Source organism: Dermacentor albipictus, chromosome 1 (assembly GCF_038994185.2).
Source record: "Dermacentor albipictus isolate Rhodes 1998 colony chromosome 1, USDA_Dalb.pri_finalv2, whole genome shotgun sequence".
In the NCBI taxonomy this organism is placed as follows: Eukaryota; Metazoa; Arthropoda; class Arachnida; order Ixodida; family Ixodidae; genus Dermacentor; species Dermacentor albipictus.
In genome coordinates this window covers 111,918,493-111,946,283 of record NC_091821.1, presented here as the reverse complement: position 1 = coordinate 111,946,283, position 27,791 = coordinate 111,918,493, and the positions used below count along the sequence as shown (strand labels likewise).

The following is a 27,791-nucleotide window of genomic DNA, read 5'->3' as shown; positions in this document are numbered from 1 at the left end:
TCTGTTGGGGGTTCAGGAGGGCACTCCATCACTTGGCACTCCATGGTGCTAGGAGGGGGGCAGTGATGGGGGGGGAGAAATATTGAAAGGTCACCCCCCCCCAGCCCCCCTGTTCATTGCCCTCTTTAGAGCCACCCCAACTGAGTATAACACAAACATGCCATCTTGCTCTGGGTTGCATTTAAAAGGACTTACGTATTCCCTTGTAATCTTCATTTTCTTTTCATACTTCTTCCTCATAGGTACAGCTTACAACTAATTGTAACTCGTTTACTAATAGTCATTCCAATTCATCATATGTGCATTATTTGCTTAGATATAAAGTCGCCTAGCACTCTGCTGTTCATGGGCACAGCATGTAGAGAAGTTGTATATAGCATTGAGTGATTCATCTCCTTCTTTCCTTTGTCAAACTGTTGTTCTTGTTGCTGTTGCTACTGTTCCTGAAAAACAAAAAAAAAACAAAAAACAAGCACATGCAGCAACCAGCAGCAGCTCTACTGTAGACAGCTGAATCCCTCCAATGTAATCATCTCTTTTTCTTGCTTTCTTTAGCTGTACCATTTTGTTTTATACAGTCGACTTCCATTAATTTGACTCTCATTAGTTCGATTTTTCAGTAATTTGATCATGACCGAAGGTCCCGGATGGCACCCATGCATTTCTATGGGGCCAAACTTTCGTTATTTCGATCCTACAATTGGCCTTTGCTAGAGCGCGTGCGCCTCACTCCTATGATCACCTCAACAGCGACCCCTTTCGTGGCGGCATCTGTTCCAGCAGAGCTTAGGGTCTGTGAATGCATTTACCATAAGCCTGCTCACGTCAAAAATGCCTAATTTCAGTCTGCCCTAGAAGTATATTCAAGCAATAACCGTAGCTCACAATGCCTGATTGTGATATTTACCAGATTCCGACATGGCTTTCTTTTTAAAGTACATTATGCTGAAAATTGCCTGTGTGGTGCTATTGGATACGACTGAAACCGCCTTCACTGCATTTGTATGCTTTAATACATAACACGGATTTATCGCAGCAAAGCTGACTTTAAAAACCCATGTAGCAAATTTGCTTTAAGAAACTGGCCGCCATTGTGCAACATCCCAATGGGACTTGGCCAATGGCCAATGGTTGCTAACAAGTAGGGAAGAAGTCGGTGGCCAAGGACAAGCGAGGGCCATGGTCCACTCATGCCTGGCCATTCACCACGTCAACAAAGTCGGGCCTCTTGCTTGGCCTAGCGTCCTAGGGTGACATAATGCCATGGTTATATTAGACACTTGCCCATAATTTCTGTTAAAAAATTGGATGCGCATTGGATTTCTACTTTGTTTAGGAGCTTTAACGTAATTTCTACATTAGTTTTCTGCTTTGGACACATAAAATAGGTGCACATTTGATTAGGTGGCATGTTAGAATCGGGCAAAGAATGCCAAATGAATTGATGGTGTGTTTTGGCATTTTTTCTACATTTTGTTTAGATGGACCCACCAGATAATTCAATCAGTTTCGTCCGTCCCATCATGGTTGAATTAATGGAAGTCAACTGTATCAGTTTTGTTAATGCTGTTATAATTTCTTAGTACACAGATGTCTTAGCTCACCAATTGTGTATGCATGTACACGTGCAGGCACCCATATGCACATACTCTGGTTTTTTAGATTGGGTCTTTAAAAAGTTACCTGTGTCATATGTTCCTATGAGTGGGCAGCGCAACCCGGACGAAGGACAAGAGGAAGTACACAATACGATACGTATGATACGTATTGCGTACTTCCTCTCCTCCTTCGTCCGGGTTGCGCTGCCCACCCATAGGAACATGTTCAATCACCAACTCACCCAACTTGCCATGTTATTTCTATGTCATATATCGCTTTTGTGCTTTTTCTAGTGAATTTCTGGATGAGGTGGAAATTACCTTCATGACAAATCTAATGTTCAAGTAGTTAATTAAACATATTTATTTATTGTCATTTTAATTATTCATTTTAGAGCTCGAGGTAAAATCGCCAAATTGAATCCGAGCAATAGTGAAGTCGTGTGTGTGTTGGAATTAGTTATGTGTTCTGTTATGTACGCGCAACGCCACATGAGAGAGGCGACGCCAATAGCGCCTGTGTCTGCACGTGATGCGCGGAGCCTATATAAGAGGCATTCGCTGAATAAAAAGGGCTCTCCTCGATCACTCGAAAGAAAGCGTCCTGACTGCGTTCTTGAGACATGGGCTCTCATCGCGACATGGTGTCAGAAGCTGGTGAAGAATTTTTCCTCTGAACGACGCAGCTACGAGCAACGACGTCAGAGCAGCCATCAATGCACCTGTATGGGCTCCAGCAACTGCCACCGCTGGACTTTGACCACACGTCAGAGTGGTCAGCATGGATCGAGCACTTTGACGATTACCAGTTTGCAACGGGACTCCATGAATGCTCCGAGGAAGCCTAGGTTCGCACGCTGCTCTACACAATGGGACGGCAGGCTTGTGAGGTCTTCAGTACGTTCGGGCTGTCAGAGGAAGAGGCTAAAGACTGTGAAGCCATAAAAAAAAAATTCAATGGACACTTTGTTAAAGAATGCAACATTGTTTATGAGAGCGCCTGCTTTCACAGACGCGCTCAAAAGCCAGGCGAGTCTGTAGACCAGTTCGTCACTGCGCTACATGTCTTGGCGGACCATTTTGCCTTCGGCAGCTGGAAGGAACGTATGATCCAAGACAGACTTGTTGTCAGGCTCTGCGTCACAAAGCTCTAAGAAGCTCTACAAATGGATTCACAGCTCACGCTTGCTACAGCTCTGGCAAAGGCTTGCCTAAGGGAGAGCGTCCAACAGCAGCAGTATACTCTACAGGGATACGACGGCCAGTCATCAGAACTTCAAGACCAAGGCCCCAACGTGGACGTTGTGGCTCAACAGAGATGCCGGCAGTACGGCGAGGTGCGTCCGCAGGTGAAACCACCGCCAGCACGGCCAATGGCGGAGGAATGCTGCCGCTTCTGCAGTGGCAATGCCTACCCCAGGGTTGCGTGCCCGGCTAGAGCTGCCAAGTGTCACCACTGCTGCAACAAAGTACACTTTGCTAAAGCCTGTCTGAAGAAAGGGACTACTTCCGCCAAACGAAAGGTAGACGTTTCTGCTGTTAATCAGAAAACAGGAGAGACTTTCGGCGAAGCAGTAAGCGCTGATGGGAAAGCACAATTTGTTCAGGTATGCAAAAATTCTGGGCCAATTCTTGCTAAAGTAGACCCACGCGCAGAAGTGTCCGTGTTACCTTCAATGTTTCCGGGATTACCAACCTGACTAGCGAAAGCAGATGTAGTTTTGCAGAGTGCTAGAGGCAGTAAACTGAATGTGCTAGGCAAATTTGAAGCCGAGATCGATTGGAAAGGGAAAACGTCCTATCAAACATTTTACGTTGTCAATCCATTGCGCAACATTCTTCTAGGATTGCCAGCACTAGAAATCTTGGGAATCGTTAAATTTGCTGATGCAGTCACGTCAGGAAACTTGCAGTATGAGGTGCGTTTTTCAGATAACCCCACTGAATGGTGCGCAGATATAGTTACAGTCGTGAAGCCATCAGGAGACCTGCGATTATGTGTAGACTTTACCAAATTGAACAAGTAAGTCGAGAACATTTTACGTTGCCAATGCTAGATCAGGCTCTTGGTTCACTGTCGGGCGTAAAGTGTTTTTCTAGACTCGACACTAACTCGGGTTTCCACCAGGTGCGACTCAGTTTCATAGTCTGGGAACGATGCCCGGCCAGTATACAATTAGGCTACAACCCATTGCTATCCCACATGCCATAAGCACTCCACGCAAAGTACCAATTCCCCTCAGGGAGCCACTGAAACACGAAATAGAGAGAATCGGGCATATGGGCATAATAAGAAAGGTAGGTAACCCCACTGAATGGTGCGCAGGCATAGTTCCAGTCGTGAAGCCATCAGGAGACCTGCAATTATGTGGAGACCTTACCAAATTGAACAAGTAAGTCGAGGACATTTTACGTTACCAACGCTAGATCAGGCTCTTGGTTCACTGTCGGGCGCAAAGTGGTTTTCAAGACTCGACACTAACTCGAGCTTCCACCAGGTGGGACTCAGTAAGGACTCGGAAGAGTTAACGACATTCTTGACACCATTCGGTAGATATTGTTTCACTCGACTACCGTTTGGAATTACTTCTGCTCCAGAATATTTTCAAAAAAGAATGTTGGAGATACTATGTGGCCTTCCGGGTGTTGTTAATGTTATGGACGACGTCCTAGTGGTTGGCGAAACAAAAGCTCAGCATGATAACCGGTTAAGTGAAGTGATTACACGCCTAGCAAAGGCAAACATGACATTGAACAATGAGAAATGCTTCTTTGGAGTTAAGCAAGTACGTTTTTTGAGCCACATTCTTAATGAAAATGGCATTCATCCTGATCCAGCTAAGATCAGTGCTATCCAAGATTTGAAGCCACCCGAAAACGTAACTGAGCTACGAAGCCTCCTAGGCATGGCCAATCATTTTGGGATGCTTCCTGCCACATCTAGCTGAGGTCACTGCTCCTATACGCATTCTTTTGCATAAAGATATGCTAGCTTTGGGGCTGTGATCAGGAAAAAGCATTCCAAAACCTCAAAGATCTCATTTGTTCAGCACAGTGTATGGTGATGTACGACGCTGTGCTACCAATAATTCTTTCTGCTGATGCCTCGTCTTTTGGTCTGGGAGCAGTTTTGTTTAAAAAACAAAAAGATGGAGAATGCAGACCAGTTGCATTCGCGTCTCGTTCGCTAACGAAAACCGTGCAACGCTACTCCCAGATTGAGAAGCAAACGCTTGCGCTAACATGGGCAGCGGAAAGGTTTGGTGACTATGTACGTGGTTTGGACTTAGTTTTCGAAATGGACCATAAACCTTTAGTATCATTGTTGGGTCTCATGGCAATTGATGCTATGCCACCAAGAATTCAACGTTTTCGCTTACGGCTGATGCGATATAGTTTTTCTGTTGTATATGTTACCGAAAAATCGCTCATCACTGCAGACACTCTCTCACGTTCTCCCTTAGCTCACACAAATCTGTCAAGCTACCTGACGGTCTCTGAAATTACTGCCTACTCGAAAGCTTGTTTATTGGGCGTAGAAACAGCAGATGATTTCCTGACAAGGGTGAGAGAGGGTCAAGCGACCAATGCAGTGTGTAGAAGCATGCGAAAACTGTGCATTGCAGGTTGGCCGAAGAAACAAAATGTTCCTGGCCATCTTGCACCTTACTAGCAGAATCGAGCATGCATTATATAATGGAATGATTAACCTCATTCCATTACATTAATGGAATGAGGTTAATCATTCCTCAATCTCTTCAAAAAGAAGCACTATGTAAGCTACATGATGGTTACCAAGGCATCTCACAATGCCGTAGTATAGCTAAAGGTTTCATCTGGTGGCCCAGACTTAGCACTGAAATAGCGTCTTTCGTGAAACAGTGTGGTATTTGCGCAATGCATGCCCCTGAGAGGATGGAACCAATGATGGCATTGCCAACACCCTCTTGTCCATGGGAAAGAGTCGGTGCATATCTGTGTCAAATTAATGGACAACCGTATCTTGTCGTAGTAGATTATCTTTTACGCTACCCAGAAGTAGACATTCTTCCGTCTGCACAGTCTGCCACTGTGATACACAGACTAAAAGCATTTCCGCTAGACATGGTATTCTTGAATGTATGGTGACTGACAATGGTTCCCAGTTTGTGTGCACAGAGTTCGAGCAATTTGCCAAATCATATGGTTTCCATCATGTTACTTTGAGTCTGAAGCACCCCCAGGGAAACAGAGAAGTGGAGTGAATGGTACAGATGATTAAGCATCTCATTTTGAAATCGAAGGACCCTTACTTGGCCTTACTAGCTTATAGAGCAACGCCTCGGGTTTTGGGAGTCAGCCTAGCGGAGATCCTAATGAATAGAAGGCTCAGGACTTGAGTCCCAATGCTGCCTCAGCACCGTACTCTGGGACAGTGCTCCCTGAAAAAGGTGGTGGATAATGATTGGAAGGTCAGGAAGAGGCAGAGCTGCTACTTTTACCGACGTCACCAATCTATACATCTCCCCATGCTGGAAACAGGCGATGTAGTGTGGGTGACTGACCTCCGTACAAAAGGTACTGTGCTCGGAGCAGCGCCACAACCATGTTCATACCGTATTCAGACGGAGAACGGGGTCGAAGTTTGACAAAATAGGCGGATGCTCAACCGTCTCCTGAAAGAGGAGATAAGTAGTGGAAGTTACGAGTTTCCAGATAGTCAGGAACAGCCCAGCAGTGTTCCATAAAATACTAGCACAGGCAACAAAAGGAACAAATCCTGGGTGCCCCTAACTCAAAAGGAAGCAGACGCTAACCATTCCCAGACTGTGACGACTGCTAGGTCCAGTAGAGTAGTTCGAAAACCTACCAGGCTGGGTGTAGACGACTGATGTATGAAGTGATTTTGTTTTTTGCGGTCCTTTGTTGGTGTGTATCCAATCTGCTGCCCCCCCATGTATAATTCTATACATGCTTGAAAAGGGGGATGTGTTGGAATCAGTTATCTGTTCTGTTATGTACCCACGACGCCACATGAGAGATGACACCAACAGCGTCTGTGTCTGCATGGTGGATCACGTGATCCGTGGAGCCTATACTATAAGAGGCGTTCGCTGAATAAAAGGGGCTCTCCTCTATCACCCGAAAGACAGCGTCCTGACTGCATTCTTGGGACACGAGCTCCCATCGCGACAATGTGTGCTTAACAGAAACCTTAAGATTAGCAGTACCACTTTTGAGATTTATGGCTTCAAAAAATATTGAAATATGCGTTGGTATTCCATTAAAATCATCTCGCACTGCTAGAAGGAGGCTTTTAGGAAACTAGTATTAACTTGAATGTCCATGTGCACATCTTGGGTGCATTTTAGGGAGGGATATCTTGAAAGTGGTATCAGTTGAAAGATTTCTGCTAAGCAGACATGGTTTCACTACTGCTCGGCTTCAATTTTGCAATGTAAACATACATTCCAAAAGGAATAATAGCCGATAGTCTGTAGTCAAGGAGTCAATAGTTTTAGTTAAATCGGGTGCCCAATTTGGTGCCAGCTCACTCAACATAATTTGCAGAAAGTGGTGTATATTCTCATGTAGTAGCGATGGCAAAAAACACAGTAGCAATACTGTGAATGACGAAACTAGCTTTTATTGTGCCCACAAAAACAGGCTACACTTGAAGCACAACGATAGCGGTGAGCACAGTCAGTGATCGTCGAAATCTCATCTGCCGGTCAAGCACGTCGGCTCTTATACATGATTCATCGAATGTTCCAGAGTAATCGCTGGTGCCTGCGTGTCTTCCACAAAATTCTACACAATTCGTGTCGCACATGCAATGAGATTGCACAAGCTTCGGTGACAACAGAAAATGGGTAGAAACATCAATAACATTCCGGAAACTTCGAATACATGCGGGCACGTACCGTTCTGAGCGATAACATTTATTAGGCGGTGAAAAAGGGTCATCTGGAAAAGATAAACAAGTACACATGTCAATATTGAAATCAGTTGCCCAAGTTGGTGCTCAGATGCATTAGTGTTATAAAATACAAAAACTGACTACAAAAGAATTCACAAGGTTACAATAATATTATCACATTACTACTTAATCGACACATTAAGGCCCAGTGAGGTGCAACAGCTGTCACTGAAAATGCGGATTCACTCAGGAGTTCGAAAATTGAAACTCGTGATATTGAAACAGAATGGCAACAGATGAAAGCCGCCTCGCAGCGGTTGCAGTGAAGGCGAAAAAGACGTGCACGTGCCGATTCCTGTCAAAATGCACACTTATTTGATTGTGCCTCTTTTTCCTTTGCAGATATCGTATGATGCTCAGCTGTTGGCAGCCCAGACCACAGGATCGGCCTTGTTTTAAGGAACTTAGGCAAAGATTAGAAGATATACTGCAGGACTCTGCTGTAAGTTGCAAATGCTAGACTATTTTATTTTTTTTAGTACATATTCATTATGCACCTTCTAGTGGTAAAGGTTAAGAAAGCAGCTATGGAGGTGTTACTGGTTTTTATTACAATAACAACTATATGGACACTCCAGGCAAATTTTCGCTGTTGGCATTGCCGTGATGTTCCATATAAAGTCCAAGTGCAATAATATTGTAGCCGCGTGCCATTTGCTGTAGGTTTAAGTTAAAGCATGCAAGGGTAGATTGAGAAGAATGGTGGCTTGATGCAGTGGTATCTTCTCGCACTTGCAAGGGAGGAAGGTGGGGAGGGTGTGCGCCATCTTCTTACACGCACGAGGGGGAGGGGAAGGGGCCAGGTCAGTGCACGTATCCTCTTCTACTCCATCTGCAGCGGCCGAGCGCGGCTGAACGCATCCTATCTTGGAGGCAATCTGCACTGGGTTCAAAGGCTAGCTGGCCGGATAAAGCTGATGGCTTGGCATGCGCTGTGTTCTTGTGCGCCTAGCTTGCGTTGAAGCGAGAAGCAGCACGAAGCGGAATTCACTCGCCACTGCTGCCACTCTTCATCGCACCAATGTCCGTGGTCATTGCGAATGTCCGTGGTCATTGAGTGAGATGTGTTCGTGTTTTCCTGTACATGAGTGATATCATGCTTGTCAATTTAGTTAGTAAGTGAATGTTTGCAGCAGTTTATACAACTGCTACTCTAGTTGACATTAAGAGAAATAAATGGAGCTGGGTAGGCCATGTAATGTGCTGGGTAGATGATCAGTGGACCACAATAGTTACAGAACAGGCGCCAAGAGAAGGGAAACACAGTCGAGGACAGCAGAAAATTAGGTGGGTGATGAAATTAGGAACTTTGCAGGCACAGTTGGAATCAGCTAGGGTAGTGCAAGACAGGGGTAATTGGAGGTTGCTGGCAGTGGCCTTCATCCTGCAAGGGACATAATAATACGCTAATGATGATGATGCAGCTGATAAAATCACTAACCTTACTTCATATCGCTGTTTAATAATTTGCTATCACAATTAATGCTTTGCCTGTTGGGCGAAACTGTCATTTCTTTAATAATGCTAGGAACTTATGGCGTTGTTGTAGTGATAAGGTAGCCATTTTCAGTAATGTTGAGTTTTGTGACGGTGAAGAACACAGTAGTGAAAACTGTGAATCGGGAAAATAACTCGTTAGTGTGCGAACCTGTGCCAAGAAAGAAAACAAGCAACAGTCAAGCACGACAATAGTGGCAAGCACAGTCGGCGATTGTCGAAAATTTGATCTGCAGGTCAAGCACGTCTCCTCTTATACACGACTCATCGAAGGTTCCAGTTGCCCATGTGCCTTCCCGAAAGTGCCGCACAATTCGCATCAAGCATACAATCAGATTATGCAAGGTTCAGTGACAACAGACACAACAGATAGAATCAACGATAACCTTCCAGTAAGTTCCAAATTATGCAGGCGCATCTTGCGCTGAGCGATAACTTTTAAGTTAGTGGATGAAATGCAGTCCCCAAGAAAAGGATAAGTACATGTGTCAATAAGAACACCATGGTTAATATAGAAAATTGTTCTTGATTGATTGATTTTGGGGGTTAATGGTTCCAAAGCAGTGCATAGGCTCTGAGAGATGTCATAGTTGAGGGCTTAGCTCAGAATTAATTTTTTCCATGCAGTGACTGTTTTGCCATGATTGTGCATAAGTGTTTTGTGCCTCTCCTTCATCAGAATGTGGCCGCTGCAGTTAAAAATCAAACCCGAACCAAGTGTTCAGCAGCAGAATGTCATAGCCAGTGAGCGACAATGATGGTTAATGAATTTATTGTAGCCTTCCCACATTGCAGTACATCAGCATAGTAGCGACACAGTGAATATTTAAGGCCAGCTTATGTGCACCAAGTTTGCATTATTTAGATACAGTACTTGAAATACATCAGTGTGGTTCCTATAACAGCATTGTGTGTAACTGAAAAGTGTTAGCATGCAGTTTTGGCATTCTATCTTTACTGTATACTGATCATCACTGGCTTCATTGTCATCATCAGCCTACTTTATTACTGCAGGACGAAGGCCTCTTCCAGCGATCTCTAATTGCCCCTTACTGCATCGCCTGATGCTATTTTCATAATCTCATCACACCACCTCTGCCATCCTCGATTACATTTTTCTCTCTTTTGCTCTTGTTTGTTGCTCTGATGGACCGCTGCCCTATCTATTCTACACATTACATGACCTGCCCAACTCCACTTCATTTCAGTCTCAGCTAGAATATCAGCTACACCCATTTGCTCTCTAATCTATACTGTCATTACACCTGTGATTTTCACTCCATTGCTTGTTGCGTGGCCTTTAGTTTGTTTTCAAGCTTCTTTCTTGTCCCTTAAAGGGCCCCTGAAACGGTTCGGACAAATTTTGTAGGCGCGTAGGGTACAGCTTAAGTAGAACATTCGCACCACAATTTAAGTGAAGCGTTACGTATTAACGGAGCTGCAAGCGATTAGAAGTTACCCTCCTCCCTAGCTATGCTTTTCCTCCTCAACTCGCTCGCCGAGCGAGCGGCGCTAAGCTCCGCCTTCACTGGTTCAGCGTCACGATGCGACGTCACATCGCCCACTTCCGGTTGTTTAGGAGCACGCCCCCTCCCGCGCGAGACCTCTCCGCTAGCCGCTTGGCCGTCGACCAAGAGCTATCGAAGCAGCGTGCGTTGCGAGCATTCTGTCGTAGCGCCGAACGTGTCCGGTACTCCGCTAAAAACAGGCAAGCTGGTCATTTCGGCAAATGACTGGAGGCATAAACTCAAGCTGATGAAGGAACTTTAGCGTAGACGTACGTGAGCAGCCTGATCGGTCTGCACGGTCCAGACACTTGCTGGCGCAGCGCTTAACCAGTCAAACAAAGCGCTAATATTGCTCTAACCAAGTGTAAAGCATTTTAAACATTTTTAAATCAACGTGTTGATGATTACACTCCTGCGAAAAATACACACCAGCAGCAAAGAATACACTTCGTTGCTGCTACTGTGTATGGTTGAGCTCTGTGCCACCAGGTGGCTGCACCGTGCAGACCGTTCACATTTGCCCTTCTGCTCATCTCGTGGCTCATCCCGGCACAGTCAAGCGGCCAGACCCTGTCCCCTTGCGCTTGCGTTTGCCCTAATACTGGACTCGCGGTTTGCAGGTCGCTAGGTTTGCAGTCCACAAGGCAACAAAGTCGAATCATAGTGCTCGCGAAAAGACTGAGACCGACTCTGACCGCGGAGCTCTCGTCAAAATGGAGTACGTTGTAACACAAGCAGACGACACTTGCTGTGTGCCGGAAGTGCTGAAGTGTACTAAAAAACTATTCTTGTGTATTCTCTTTAAGTTATTTTCTTTTTACAAAAACAAAGTAACTAACATTCCAACTATTACGAGCATCATTTGTTCACCATAAAGTTGGAAAAATTATCGACCACGCGCCCTCGTCAGCCAATCAGATAGCTCGCCCATGTGACGTAATATGGGTTATTTGCATCATATGGGTAGGGGCGGCTTAAAATTCCGCCGAGCAGTGCGCTGCGATCGGCAGCGATGGGTATTTTTAAAACCTTATAATAAATTACACGCTTTACGCAGAGCACTTAGATGCATCAATTAATGATCAGAAGAACCTACTCTAACGACTCAGTACGTTTGTAGAAAATCGCCAAAATCGTTTCAGGGTCCCTTTAAGTTTTGTCCCCATTGGTTAGTACATATGGCTATAGAATGTGCTGATTGCATACATTGCCATTCATGATGTAACAGTGCCTGCCATATAACATTACAAGCCATTCTTCTTTGTCTGGAAAGTTCTTTCTCATTATCTGAATTCCCTGTGACTATTTGCCTAGATAAATGCATATTCCTGCACAGTTTCAGGAAACTAACTACGAATACCGAACTCTGGTTCCCTTTCCAAGATGTTGAATTTTACCTTAGATATTTTACATATAAAGCCTCAAATCTATCATTAAACATTGGCTGCATTGGCTGCCGTAGCTTAAGCAAAATTGCAATGCCAAAAATCATGCTGAAAATGCCTGTCGAGCAACCATTTCACCAGTACTAAGTCTGGTATTCAGAGTTATAAAGTATTATAGAGCCATGCTCACGTCAGTATGTCAGGTATGACCTTCCATGTGCTGGCATTCTTGATGTTATTGCTACTAGTGACCAGCAGAAATGTTTAATGTTGATAACCAAACCTGCAAAGAATGAAGTGAAAATTACTTGCATCAAGTAAAACCTAGATAAAAAGGCTTTTCCAGTCAACAGCCCATTATGCCCTCCTTGTCCCTTTTCTTAAAAGAATAATGTAGTAAGTGTTACACAGGAAAAATATGTTTAGAAAAGCACATAACTCAAGCAGTACAGAGCAGAGCAGAGAATAATAAAAGTCGTATTGTAAAAGGTCATGTAATTGCAGGTTTACCTCATCTTTTAAAGAAATGTGAAAAAAAAAATTCACTTTGAACTTTGAGTGGAGAACAGTGTCACCTTCTCGTAATGGAAAAAACAAACTTTACTTAGCACACAGTGTTTTTACATTGTTGCATTTCATATTGCTTAAAACTGTGCTACGTGGCTTAGTTCTGACAAATACAAAATTATGCTCAATAGAGACTATGTGTGATGGTCCGATAGTCAAAGTCTTCATATTTATTCTGGTATGTAAAATAATAAAATCATTCCTTTACAAGGGCTTGTAGTCTGTTTATCCCCTTTAGTCATAAACTGTGGTAGACTGTCAGCAAAAGTGTTGAAATTACATCATTTTATGCAACTGTGGTAGATACTCCACTGAGAAAAAATTTAATGGTACAATAGCTTAATGTTCAATTTTATTGCATCCTTGTAATTACAGAGCAACTAAATCTAAAATTATCATAATTGCAGTCATTTATATATTTTCTTGAAGAGAGCTGAGTTACTGGCTCAAAGTGCAAGCTGAAGGTTTTCAGTGGCTGGTGAAAACATGAGAAAGGAAAAGCTATCCATTCACCACGTCAAACTTCCCATGAAATGTAGCAGTGCCTTCAGTAAAGTTGTCAGGTTTAACAGTATTCTGAGCATTGTAGGAAAATGAAGCCAGATTAGGCAAGCAGAGGGTTCAGTTTAGTTATAGCTCAATGTAGGGCTTTCATAATCACAAATGCACATAATTGGAACTAATAACCAGTGATGTACACAAATGTGCACACCGTGACCAAAGCGGTTATTATAACGAGCATTGTAATAAAAACGTGTTTCTTCTGTTTTCAGTCCTACCTGGTACTCGGTGGCGTGCAGAATCGTTCTTACTATAATCTCAATGGCGGAGTGCCTTCAATGAAGCCCCTTCTTGAGAACCATTCAGATGACGGTGAAGGCAGCGAAGCTCGTATGTATAGGATATATATTTTCAGACTTTTCAACAACAAGAATATTTTCATGAGAGAAAAATATTCCTCCACTTAGCTTGTTTCTGCAAAATTTATTTTGTCTAAAATGCTCTTTCATTTATTTAATGCCATCAATAACACAATATATTATTTTTGGAGTGGTTATATGTTTAGAAAAGGCAACTGCACAGTGAAGTGGGGCTACTATTGTCCGTTGGAATCATAGCTCAGTTCAAGTCCTGAAAAAAAAAATTGTCATTGCAGCGGAAAACTTTTTCATCAGTACAGACAGATGTTAAAGTACTTTATGTGTAATGACACAACCCGTCGTGGTTGCTTAGTGGCTATGGTGTTGGGCTGCTAAGCACGAGGTCGCGGGATCGAATCCTGGCCACGGCGGCCACATTTCAATGGGGGCGAAATGGGAAAACACCCATGTGCTTAGATTTAGGTGCACGTTAAAGAACCCCAGGTGGTCCAAATTTCCAGAGTCCTCCACTATGGTGTGCCTCATAATCAGATTGTGGTTCTGGCACATAAAACCCCACAATTTAATTTTTGGGTGTAATGACACTGTGAGATGCATCTATTTAGTATTTACTTATATTAGTCATCTACTTATGCCTTTCTTTATCTCCGTTATGACAGTTAATATTAGTGTCAATATGTGATACCTTTCTTTACCTCCATTATGACAGTTAATATTAGTGTCAGTATGTGATAACACTCCTTTTTGTTGTAAAGTGAAATGATGTAGCTGGAAGAATGCTGCTTCCAACAACTCCATCTTAAGACCCCTCATTTTCTAGTTCAACAGACCTAGCTAACGGTATAATTGCACTACAAGATGAAAACTTTTGAATCCTTTATGGAGCCTTCATGCATTCTGAGTGACAAAGGCGTCGTGAAAGCTGACCAATGCTTCATTATATATAGTCTAACATTTCAAGCATGAATCTTTGCATCCAATTACGATTTCAGTGCCTACGAACCTAGCAAGTCAAGACACATTCGAGATTGATTGGTTTCGTTGATGCTTTGGTTTCCACATGAGTCAAGATACACAATGTGTCACTGTGTAGCGACAGGCATTTGTTCATTTCATTTCATATTTTATTGACCTCAAAGGCCCTGAGCAGGGGCATGTTACAATGGTCATACTGCATATGCAGTGTTGCCATTTTTCTTGCAGATATTCTGCTAAAACAGTATCTAAAGTTCACCAGAATCTTCTAAATTTCTGTAAGTCCACGGAAAATATGCAATAATATTTTTGAGTAAGATGACAAGACACTTTGAAGTCTGCGAAGATCAGTTATTATCATAGCAATGCTGCAAATATACAAGAAAGGCAGGCACAAAGCTGTCGATTACATTGACGGTAGAGTGCTTGTCGAATGCCTTGCCAAAAAAATTGTCTGTTTTACAAGTAAAATGTGCTGAGAGAATTGTGTGCACAGCGGTTTTATCGCAGTGTGCATTACTAAGGATAGGCACTCGAAATGTTTCACTAAGACAGCATTCAAAATCAGCTAAAGTCTTCGAAAATCATGCCAAGGAAATAATTGTGTAATTTGCAAGAATGCATATTGGCTACTAAAGAACCCATTCACTAGCTCTACTGTAAGATCCATTAAGGTGGAAACATTGTGCTCACCTTGTCAATTCACACAACAGCTTCATGTCATGAGAATAACACTGGTGCCTGCACATAGTGTGCCTGCACATGGAGCCCTTTGTCGTGTCTGCTTCGTCCAGTTTAGCTACTCGATATGGACTGACATTTATACGTACAAAGTGGTCAATCTGGAATACAGCCTCTGCAAACTTGCACACTTGACAGGTGGCATTGCCAGCCTCTAAAAATTTCCTCATTTTTGCTGTACTGCACATAAATGTCGACTAATGCTCACATTTATTTTCATTTCAGCCGAGTATGGCTGCATGCAATTCGAGCGCCGTGGGTCATTCTTCGATGTTGGTGTGTCAGAGGATAGCAATGTCCACCTGCTGACCAAAAAGAATGGCTTCCTCGTTGACTCTCCAGTTGCTTGCTGGTTAGCTCGGCCTGAAGTTCTGACACGGGATGGTTCCAGTGCTGAACGGCCCAAGCAACTCCTCTAGTCGCCACACGGCATGCCTCGGTGGTTCAAGGTGTCCACTCCTCTGTGGGATCCAGCTAGATAGCCAAAGGGCCTCTGGCCTACTCAGTGTCAGAAACGGCTGTTGTAACATGGCCACTGCTTAGTGGCACTTCTGCTCACCGGGCAGCAAGGACTGAACTGTTAGGCTTCTTTGTGTACTGGAGGCCATATCGTCAACATTCCTCAATGTGTTGCATTTTTGTGGCGAAAATGGCTTACGAGGAAAAAAAGAAACTGCATTGTAAATGTCGCTCACATACTTACTGTCACCGAGCATGACTTTGTTTCTTTTTTTCTATATTTTCACCATGGCATTTATCATAGGTCATATGGCACTTCACACTGATGAGGTCAATATTTTTCTATTCATTGGTACAGTTGAATTTTGTTGCAATGAAGTTGCATCTGACTTGAAAATATCCTTGTTATATCCAATATTTGTTATAAGCATATATCCGTTACATACTGATATAAGCAAGAAAAAGTTTAGATTTACTTCATTAAATCTGATATTTCATTATATATCTTGGTTTGTGAAATTGAGGTTCGACTATAATAGCAGCTAAGTTTTCCTTATTATTTAATTTGGCCTTAGGTTGGCTTGTTATTTTTTATGTCAGCGATTTTTCAATGTGACAGCCAAGTCATTTTGTTTCTAGTCGCCCTTGGCTGACTGTTGGCAAAAACACCAGAGGCTGGTAGCATTCACTGAATAGCTTCATAGAGCAGCAAAACTTATTACTTCCTTTGCTTGGCAAGGGAACGATAACAAATTGTATCATGTACTGTAAGACTGTCTGAGTAGACATTTCAGCAACTGGCTCTGTAGCCATAGTAGCCAGTGTTTGCAGTGGCAAAAGGAGTGCTTTTTAAAAAAAAAAATTCTGAGTCTCACTACTAATTATCATTAAACAAACTGGGAAACTTTCTCAGGCACAAATGTAGCACATAGATATTTTGTACTTGTGCTAAAGGAGAAAATATTTTGCGATCTGCATGAAAGATAATTTTTGAAAATTTTTGCTAAACTTGAGAGCTGCTTCTAAATTTAAAGAATGAGTTTCTATGGTTGGTGACAATGGTTCATTAACTTGATGACAAGGAACTTTGTCATGTTCTTTATTGTAAGTATATGTTGCATACAGGCAAACTCTTCTATATCAATGCAATGTACTCAACATCTCCTTGGCCTTAAGTGATACTGGCTTTTGCATTGACAAAAGCATCTTCTACTTACTCTACATGTATGATGCAATAGTTGTTTGGAATTGCTTCATGGATACTGACATTTGGAGAGCACTTTTTGGTTCTTAAAGGCCAGCTGCATTAAAATTTTGGACTGTGTAAAAAGCCTTGTATCATATAGTCAAGATATAGAGCAGCCTCTGTGCAAAATTGTATGTTTGAAATATGAGTGGACGCGTTTAGACATTTGGTGGCTAAGTGCACTTTACAGGCAAAATTTCGCTAGCAGCACGGAATTGTCACAAAATTCAGCACAAAATCGCCCTAATAGTCTTGGATTATATAGAAACAAATGTTAAGAACCGTGTTTGCACCCGCACAGCCTGCAATATATCCGATTTGATTTTAATATTTGTATGAATATTAAGAAGATAACATTCGATAATATTCGAACATTTCAAATATTTGCACACCCCTACTAAAAATCTTTTGCACAAGCTACGAAAAGTCCTACAACATTTAAGTGTACACATCCTCAGAGTGTTCTGAAGGACTTACTTGAAGTCACTGCTTTTATGTACGCGATCATTATATCCATAATCTTTTCCTTCCTTGTACCCCTTAATGGACAAAAAATGCTAATTCTTGCTTAATTCGAAATCAGCACTTATGTATAGGAGTATAATATTTGTTGTATTAAATACTCGATCACATCTTGGTGGTGAGCACTTAAATAACTATACTCACATTGTTTCATGAAACTGTGTGAAATGATGACCATTATGTATTTGTACTTAAACTGAATATCTGACAATATATCAGCTATAATATACTGAACCCTTGAAATTTTCCTCTGAAGGTTATCACCTTTCTTGCTGGTTCTAATATTTATAATCTCAAATGATGTATATAATCTCAAAATTAGCAAATCCACTTTGTTTCTAGGGCTAACTCTCACAGCAACATGAATCATATGAAACTGCCAATTGCGCTCCCACTCAGCGGCTTGTAAAGCATAATTTGAAGGAACCTAAGTACTATCGGCGTCAAATGAAAGTTGAACAGCGGAGCGCGTGGACCAAGCATAAGTGAAGCTATAGTGCGCGCCGTCCAGTCATCACCATTGACAGGCGCGCACATCCGGCACAACGCGCTCGGCATGCCGGCCGCCGTCGCGGCTGCCAGCGATGCCGCGCAGCGCAAATTTGCCGATCGAAAGAACGAATGTGGCGCGCAAGCTGCAAACCGCGCGGGCAAATCTACCTTGCGATGACGGTGCAAACTGCACAACGCGCACCGCTCTTCGCGCCGACAGCGCTTGTTGTTTCGTCAATCTGTGCGATAAGACTCGCCGTAAACTGCAATATTCTAGCTTCATTTTTATTTTTCATTTTCTACCTTTCAATTATAAGAACCAGAACAGAAGCGACATTATCTCACTAGAGGGGGATCGCGCAGTGCGGCCAAACCGTATGTGCACGCCTATCAATGGTGATGACTGGACGGCGCGCACTATATCTTCACTTATGCTTGGTCCACGCGCTCCGCTGTTCAACTTTCATTTGACGCCGATAGTACAGGGAGAAATGTGCTGCTCCATTGGTACTAACTGAAACATTGCTCACTTGAAGGGATACTAAAAAGAAAAATTATTTGTGCTGTGTTAGTAAATTACCATCCAAAATACCAAAAAAGCTACTCTTGCTGCAAGAAGATGTGTGGTAAGGAAGAAAAGATGAAGAAACGAAAGACAGGTGGTGACACCGCCTTGAAGTTTCTGCACCAGATCACCATGACCTAATGGATTTTGAAGTCATCTGCTCGAGCCTAGTTTAAATTTTTTCTGTAAAGATGGACTACCTTGCATTCTAAAAGACCCAACGACTGAACCTGGAAAGTTTCACCAATTTTTACTAAAGTAGAACAGCCGAAATACAAAAAAATACTTTACTATTTAAAAATGAAACTTTGATCATCATTTTTCTTCTAATAATCAGCCTGTTACATGTGAAACCAGCAAAAGCAGAGTTCTTCAAGAATACTTTTTCAATCTAAACTGATTCAGTGCTTCTCGTTAATGTCCCTTTAAGACACTCGCTTTTTTATCTTTTGTTCTTTCTTGGGAATGACGTCTTATGTTTTGTCTTTTCTTAAGAAAGACATCTTATAGCCTATTTTATGGAATGAGCTCCTTTTTTATTCATATGAAGGACGCCCCTTCTAATGTTAGTTTTTACTGGTAATGTTGGCTGTATTTTTGCTCAACTTCAAAACTAACATATAATATGTACATCCACGCACATAAGAGAAAAGGAATCTCAAACAGTGTGTTAATGGCAAAAAGGTTGTAAACACTTGCTGAAGCCAATAATTGGTACACCTTTGTATGGAGAGTTAGAAAGCCTGGATCAGCCTGCTCATGAGCCAAAATTTTATTGTGGCATTTTTTGTTCTTTATAGCCCTATATGTATTTATTTACTTCGCAGGGTGGCAAATAGTACCCATTCAAATTTTTTGCTCCCTGGTACACTGCTCTTGTTGGAACATTGAAGTCATTTGTTTGTGCTGCCAGCTATGTAAAGGCTTAAGCAGCTGCAGCTATTTATCCATTGAGTGATGTTAATAATAGTATAACACACATGCTAACTTCGGCATTCTTGGTAAAAAATAATTAAAATTGCTTGACCATGTGAAACTTAAGTTGCTGCTTATGAAACAAAGCCATTGCCATCGTCAAGAACTGTAAACTTAAGGACCAAAGCAAACCATCCAGCTCAACAAAGCCTTATCAACAAGTTTCTCTTTCTCCTATAAAATTTTCTTGGTGCTGAATTTGTGCACAAAACAATAAATAAAATGAACGAAAGTGCCGAAAAACATACATATGACATTGTAATATTGCATTTGGACTTGCTGATTGTTCCTAAAAGGTAATTATTTTTTTTGCACTGGTTGCTTCTACAGCACTATAGTGTAGTACTACATAGCTGAGAAATACACTTTCCATAAATTACGTATATTGCGAATGCGAGTTATAAGGATATCACATGCAGGCTAGCATTACGTTGCTGTTCCAAAAGCCCTTTCTTCTGTGATGACTGACATGAGCCAGTGTTTCACACAGTGCATAGTATATTGCAGCTTTGAATACAACCATTATTTACATTGTGTCCATTGTGGTAGCATATACTGTCACTTGTGCATTTATTTTGACAACTTTAAATTTTTTCAGATGACCAACAACTTGTTAGCATCTCAATATCGGAAATGAACTCCGTACTGTTCGATTTGTCTGGTATACCTATTTCACTTACTTTGTGGCTGGCAAGTATACTACAGTTGAGCTCACTTAAAGCAAACGTCATGGTCACACATGATGCATTCGTTATTGCAGAGTGTTTGTAATAAGAGAATACACAGAATAAGCCAACGAAATGGCATAAACATTTGTTGTTTTCCAAAGTAATGGGCAAGCTTGCTTTGCTTCTGAAGAAGCAAAGCAAGCTTATCTTACTTAATATGTTACTTAATAATCACAACTTCCAGATTGTTCAAAACTGACAAGTGCTCATTGCCGAGAGCTTTCCTGCGTATGAGCTGTTTCAGTGATGCATTGCAAAAGGGTTGAAATCTGGGCCAGTTGGTACATAGGTGAAGGAATAACCAGTCACAGAACACAAAGGACAAGAAGAGAGGTTCACACCACAATGACTGGTGTGGCGAGTCATTGTGGTGTGAACCTCTCTTCTTGTCCTTTGTGTTTTGTGACTGGTTTTTCCTTCATCAGTGATGCAATGTACTCAGCTGTGGTTGATGCGCTTACACATGGTGCTATTGGTTCCGTAGTCTCCTCACTTTCTTCATCCGATTCATTGCTGACAAAACCTTTCACCTCACGGACGATGTCCTCATCCATGCATGACTTGTGACATCGGCTTCGTCGTCCATGTCGACAAAGTTGTTCCAATCAACGTCAGCAGCACTCAACTGTGCTTCAACAATCCATTGCTGTAAATCTGCAGACGAATCCACATTGCTTCTGAGGTCTGCAATTGCAAACTCTCTTGCTCCAGACACAGACAGGAACCCAGCGTTGCGAAAACAGTTTTGATGCAATGTGTGGTAACATCCATTCAAGCTGCCTTGTTCATTTCTACTGCCATGAGCAACATCAGCCGTAGCAGAATGTTGAGTGCTCAATTGGAAACAGCATGCACTCTATTGCATGCTGGCACTTGAGAGGTACTGCTTCTGTATTTGTGCTGGGGAATGCACAGCTGAGGAACCTGCTAAGCAGTGGGCATGCAAGGAGGTTGGTGCCTTCTCATAGGACACTGAGAGGTACCTCCCTGTTCGCCCTAAAGGAGCTCAGAACTGCAACTTGTTTGTTCTACCTGAGACGTGCTACCATAGACCGCATGAAAATTATAACCGTTTTGCCATCTTCATTTGTAATAACTGAGCATTCATTATAACTGAACTTGTCATAAGTGAGCTCAACTGTAAGCTAAAATTGAGCATCGGGGATGCTCTGCAGATCGAGCATGATGCCAGTGCTCTCAGGTGGCTGAACTCCCTTCTTAAGTTCTGGGCTCGTATGTAGTATCATAGTTTAACAACACCTGCAGATGGGCCTGATGATGCATTGCAGATTGACAGAAAATAAGCGCACAGGAAGACACACACAAACTGCTGAGAAAAAGCACCTGTCCTGTGTCTTTCTCAGCTGTTTGTGTGTGCCTTCCTGTGCACTTATTTTCTGTCTATATGTAGCATCAGTTTCTTCTTTTACTAATGCAAGGCGTAATTAGGAAGATGCTAAAGACTAAGGTGGCACTACAAACTACACTACAAAATGTAATCTAGCAAACCTTGTTGTTGAGCGAGTCTGTGCTTAGATGCGAAGAGTGCCGGACAGGGACACAAACAAATGCCGTGTGTTTAACCATTTGTTCATGCCCCCCCCCCCCCCCCCTTTTTTTGTCCTTGACCACTTTCTTTGTGCCGACTATACAATCGCAACTACAAACTGTGTTCAAGACTAACTGTGCACCAACAAGTTAGTAGTGAAAGCAAAAGGCAATGTCAAAATTAATGTGCCAGTCACAGTATAGATAATTGCTTTGAGCATACTGTATTAAAACGTTGTTGCAGGATCCCTTTCAGTCAATTTGTGGTCATTATCATATCTTCTCTTTGAATTCCCTCCCAAAGATGTATATTGCGTGGACAAAATGGTGTCGTCCTTGGTGTTCATATATTTAGCGCAAGTAGATGCACTGATTGCTGTCATAGTAGCATTCTTACTGCATCACATTTCTGAAAAATCTCAGCACCTTGCTCTAAAGCATTCAATAATATACTCCAATAGCACCAGTCTGTTCAAAGTGATTATCTCGTTCGCTGCATTGTGGTGTACTATGTAGTGACACATGGCATGGGAGATATCCACCAAATCAACTGTAAATTTTTATTCATCTATATATTTAGTGAAGAATTATTCTTCGTAGTAATTCAAGAGGACAGCTGTTGGATCACTTTCATGGTGAAATGTTACAACTCAGGTTTGAGAAGTACCTGTACATGAAAGAGGTGAGTATATGTGGCAATTTAGAAACAAGACCCTTTAGCGTAGTTTACCATGTAGACTTCATGGTTGAATGCTAATGGCGGTAGGGAAACGCACTAAGAATTTGGATGTTGAAAGCTTGTTGAAGAGAATTTACACAAGGTAAAAGGCCTGCGTTTCGATAACAGGATTTTTCCAACTTTGTGAGCTCAGACAATTGAGAGAAAGTGTCACTTGTTCATGAATTATAACAAATATGTAGAGGTGGGCGAATATAAACTTTTTTGAATGCAAATTGAATATTGAATAGTCAAACACAATGCACACTAATTACAGCAGGAACATTTAGTTTGGTATAAGTAGGTACCATGACTGTATTGACTAGTAAATAAAGGAAACATAGCTGATGATCACAAGTGAAGCACCAGTTTTAAACACAAGATCACTTATTGTCATTAAAGAAACTGCACGAATAGCCTCTCAACATCTTTAGAGCCTGGTTGCAGACACACTTTCCATTAATAAATTGCTGCTGTGTGAGCAGTTTTCCAAAATACTAAATAAATGGTCACCGAGAAAAATCGGAGATTGTGGAAAAAGAAAAAAGAAATGCTCCTGAAGAGCGTGTTTGCCACAGGCACATGCAAAAGGATTTTTTGTAAGGAAAACATAGGTCATTCTAGCGTAAAAGATAAAACTGCTACATGACTGAACTGCCAAAAACACTAAATGACAGACTACAAACAAAAATTGCAGGTTGGTGTGTTGGCTTCAAATCTTGCATTACCCATTTTGTTTCTGCATTATTTCGAAAAATTTTATCATTGTTTTACGTCCCATAATTTGCAATACTTTGTTTATCTGACAGAGAACAGTAACCAGACTTAAACAGGCAGTTGTTCCAAACTGTTTCATTAGTTTTTATTATTAGAAAGTAGTGAATAGTTCATTTTCAAATACGAATAATTAGTGTGTAATATTTGATTCACTTTCGAAACTTTGAATATTCGCCCACCCCTACAAATATGTGCGCTGTGAGGAAAGTGACCTCAAGTTAGTAGCCTACATTAGGCAAATGTCTCAATGGCCACTGAGTTTATTCAGTGTAAAGCTCCTCAATGAATCCCATAATGGTTCTCGGTATTGTTGCAATGAACCCCATAATGGTTATCGGCAATCAAGTTGCTTGCTCACGGTCTCCAGAGTGCTTCCTGTTGTGGTGCAGTCTGACAAAAGGCCAACACAAGCCTAAGGCCCTAATCGACGTTACTTATTCTGGCAAACAAAGTGTTCAAATGTGGAGTATGCTGCATCTCATTTAGCCGAGAACCATTGCTCTCCCTTCTCCGTGTAAGAATTGGGCTGCAGCTTTGCAGTAGCTGTAGTAGATCCAGCAGAATACCTATAAATGTTGTTGCTAAAATATTTATGTTATGTTTCTGTTTTGTAAAAAGCTATTGCATTTTTCATTAAATGTAGCCATGTTCTCGTGATGACTTTGTTCTGTCTCCATGTGTGTGCAGTAATTATTGCATTGTACTGAATCTTTGTGCCAGATGTTTTGAATGAAATTAAAGAATGTACAGCATGGTCTCCCAGCAGTTTCATGCTTTGTTGGCAGTGGTAATGGCGACAGCAGCAGGCGAGTGTTTAGCATTGGCTGCTCATTACATCATAGCAGGCACAGGTGCAGTGAATTTGTGAACATTGTTGCTGTTCAGAGGTAAGCTGCCCGGTGCTGAGTCACACGATGCATTCAAGTGCTGTAGTATCGCTCTCCATGCTGCCAGTGCCATAGTTGTGCGTTGCAGAAGCAGGCCATGGCACACTGGCTCCTCTCAGCTCAGTGACGTATGCCAGCTTGCCAGTCACATCTGCTCAAAGAGGTGCCGATGCACTCTCTTCTGGCTGCTGTCTTGCCAAGCCAACAACATGGGTCACTGGGTATGTGTGTGAATAGACAACTTGCTGCAGGCTGCTGTCTGGCCTAGTAGACAACTTGGGTCACTGGATATGTGCCTGAACAGACGGCTTCGGCACTGTGTATGCGATATTGGTATGGCCAAGAATAAAAGTGCCAAGGGGACCACGAGGAGTAGTTTTAAATCGTTAGCGTCCCATGCGAAATGGACACCTTCTCTGTGAAAACGGCTGCTTGATGGATAACCATTGCAACAGAGTTTCAGCTGAGATAATAGAGATAATAAGGGTTGCTACGGGGTTTCAACTGGGGTGCTGTGATTACAAGATATACTATGTTGTGGTATCATTTGTCATTGTGGATGGCAGCAAGATTGCCACTTCATGTGTCTGCTAATGCGCCCATAAGGTTTTGCGATTTATGGATGGCATGGAGATATGCAGCAGGTCACACAAGCTGACATCAGCAATCATCTCTGATGGCTTCTGCCATAATTTTTTGTTATCCTAGCTAATTAGCCGAAATTAATTAAAAATTATAATATCAAATTTTTTATATAGTCTACACATTTGGGCTTGTTCTATGATTTTCCCTAATTTTGCATCAAGCTTTACGAAAAAAAGTTGCAGTTTTACCGGAAGCATTAATATTGTTAGCAAAGAACTAAACAACTACATGGAGTAAATTCATAGTTTTATTGGCAGTGTAAAATGCAGTGAACATTCGCTTACAAATTAAATTAACAGACATAGTGTCATGCATGCACAGGCAAACATGAACAGCTCTCTTTCGCTGACCATGAGTACTTGTTACAAGTGTATGAGTGATGTGATGAGTGATGGCAGTGGGGATCGAACATTTCATGCTGCCTCTTGCTTCACAGCATCTCGGGAACTTTTTTTCTGCATTAGTTCTGAAACCTTGCACCTCCCTGTCTTTCAGCATCTTCACAACTTTCCCACAAGTAGCATTCATTTTATTCATTCAACTATATAAACGCTCCAGGTGAATTTTTGCCGTTGACGTGATGTTCTGTTTAAAGTTCAAGTGCAGCGAGATTGCACCCTGCATGCTGTATTCTGTAGGTGCAAGAGTAATTAAGTGCGCGAGTGTGAGCCTGGAAGGATAGTGGCTTCATGTGTGCAGTCTTCTCGCGCGCCCATTGTTGGAGGTCATGTGATCAAGTGTGTGCTACAGGAGGAGAGTGCATGTCTCTTCCTCAAGCCCAGTTGTGGCTGCACACAGCTTCCTCACGACTGAGTACATGTGTGGCCCATGTGCTGTTGCTTGGAGGTAATTGATGGTAGGCGCAAATGATAACAGCAAACCAAGATGGCTGGTGCGGCCTCACACACGCTGTCCTTCCGCGTGCCTAGTGTCGGAAGTCGCGTAATCTCAATTTGTGGTGGTACCTGTGCCGCACTAGTGCCTTGTGGCAGTGCAAGATGATATATATATCGCGGCGAGTACTATGATATATACCAGAGGGGTCCTTGCTTCGAGCAAGTTTAGTAAACATGTTTCTGAAGCAGGTGTAATTGACAACAGCAAAATCGCTGAAAGTAGGGGTGTGCGAATATTCGAAACTTTCGAATAAAGAATCGGATAGTGTGCTATTCGATTTGGTCTTCGAATTGTACAGACACTACTCATTAATGTGAATATTTTTCTAATATTTCAAAGCATCAACTGTACCCAAATGAACATAATATTTGAGGAAGGGTATGGTAAACTTCCACCCCCACGGGCATAGTACAGACATAAAACACGAAAACTTGCGTAGTGGAGCAGGCTACGTCACTGAGGTATCATTCTCTGTAAGTCGTGCATGCGAAAAAGCAACTTGTGTACTCCATAATGCTCTATTTGGGCTTTTAATAAACAACTCAATAAAGTACTATGCAACAACAAAAACTCGCTAACTTTATAAATATTTGGATGTGAACATTGTGCTTAACGGTCTGTTCTCGAAAACTATTCAGCATATTTGATTCTGGCGCTACACGATTACCATATTTGCTCGACTGTAACGCGACCATGATTGTAACACGACAGTCGACTTTTCAGTCCATGAAATAAGAAAATACTAACACCGCAAGTGAAATATGAAATGAATGGAAAGATAAATGGCACTTTTATTCAAGCAATATCAATTCGGAAATGAGTTCACTTATTGAAATATGAAATGAATGGAAAGATAAATGGCACCTTTATTCAAGCAATATCAATTCGGAAATGAGTTCACTTATTATCGTCATCTAAGTGAAACAAGCCAAGTCTTGCAAAAGCTAAACTATTTCTGAAAGTGATCTCCCATGAATGAACTCATCCATGCTGGTGAGCTCGTCTGACATTCGGTAATCCTTAAAAGACCGCACAACCATTCATTCGGGGCAGTACCAGGCCACTACGAGGTCCTTCCGAGCAGCCCCACATATACAAAGGGCCTCGCATTGGTGCCACCATCCAAGAATCATCAACTCATTAGGCAGTTTTAGTTCAGCATATGTTATACCATTGCGTACACTATAATATAGCAGGGCGGTAATATGCATGTGCAGAACGCGAAACGACCCATAGCGTATAGCGTACGCACGCTATTTCTCAGATTTAGCATTAGTGTCTTTGTGTGGTTTGGGTACCTTGCGTGAAACGTGGCGGTCCCGGCTGCCCGCTTCGAATTGAATTTGGCGTTGCTTTCGTAAAATTCACTTCACTCGATCGTAGCAAATGACTGTGTAAATGGCTTTCGCTTAGTCTTGGGCCGCTTCGACGACAAAGTGTTATGGATAACCTTGTGTAGTTTTCGAGATCGCTTCTCGTTTCGAACGAGTTAAAGCCTAATGAAACTTTTGAGATGTCAACGCCACCTATCGCTGCAGTTGGGAGACAGCCGCAACAACAGCACATGGCCTCTGAGATCCAAAAATCTCGCATGGCATAGAGTTTCTAAATAAATACCCTAGAGGGAAATGTGGTGCTAGTGTCTACAGGGGCTCTCTGAGCATTGCCTCAATCTACCTGGGAATGATGGGAAGTACAGGCTTCGGATTGACTTTGATCTTTAGACTAGTGGCATTTGCTTGCAGCACAGTAAACGAAGCTATACTAAAATATTTTCGCGTAAAATCAAATTTTATTTCTGCTATATCTTATAATGCACAACATATTACATAAACTTTGTATGACTTCGAGATTGAAGCACCGTTTACCACCAGGGTTTGCATTGTTATGCAATTCTGTTCCCGATTTAGTGCCAGTGAATAATTCTTTATTTATTTTTACAACAGCAACAACTATGCATGTACTTATATAAGAATACTCATCAAGTATCTGTATAAATACAAATTTTGTATTGTGAGGAAGTGTTGCGCCTTTGAGAGGAATGCTAGAAGTGTCATGTGCTACAACGCCTGCTCGCTGCGAACGCTAAACTTTTCACGCAGACGACAGGCACTTGCGAACTCTCTCGCTCTTTCGAAAGGCTGCGTCGGCTGTCACAATTGTTGAACGTCTTCAAGTACTTTTAAGCACATCTGCTGCATTGCTAGCTCGGACGCTTGTG

At 42.1% G+C, this 27,791-nt stretch overlaps 1 protein-coding gene and 1 long non-coding RNA gene across 2 annotated transcripts in view; one reads left to right on the top strand and one right to left on the bottom strand.

The window, feature by feature from the left end:
• Window positions 1–17,572, top strand: part of LOC139049438 (proto-oncogene tyrosine-protein kinase receptor Ret-like) — a 379,568-nt gene extending 361,996 nt beyond the window's left edge. Inside the window, exons 19-21 of the mRNA XM_070524812.1 lie at window positions 7,900–7,999; window positions 13,288–13,405; window positions 15,337–17,572. Of these exons, the coding sequence (XP_070380913.1) occupies window positions 7,900–7,999; window positions 13,288–13,405; window positions 15,337–15,530 (412 nt within the window). The 3' untranslated portion in view covers window positions 15,531–17,572. The remainder of the gene's footprint in view (window positions 1–7,899; window positions 8,000–13,287; window positions 13,406–15,336) is intronic.
• LOC139049440 (uncharacterized) lies at window positions 195–27,063 on the bottom strand. Its single transcript, XR_011508262.1, has 4 exons — window positions 26,869–27,063; window positions 12,138–12,230; window positions 7,502–7,544; window positions 195–443 (listed from the first exon to the last, which is right to left on the bottom strand). It is a non-coding gene; the product is annotated as an uncharacterized lncRNA (long non-coding RNA).
• Window positions 27,064–27,791: the final 728 nt, after the last annotated feature.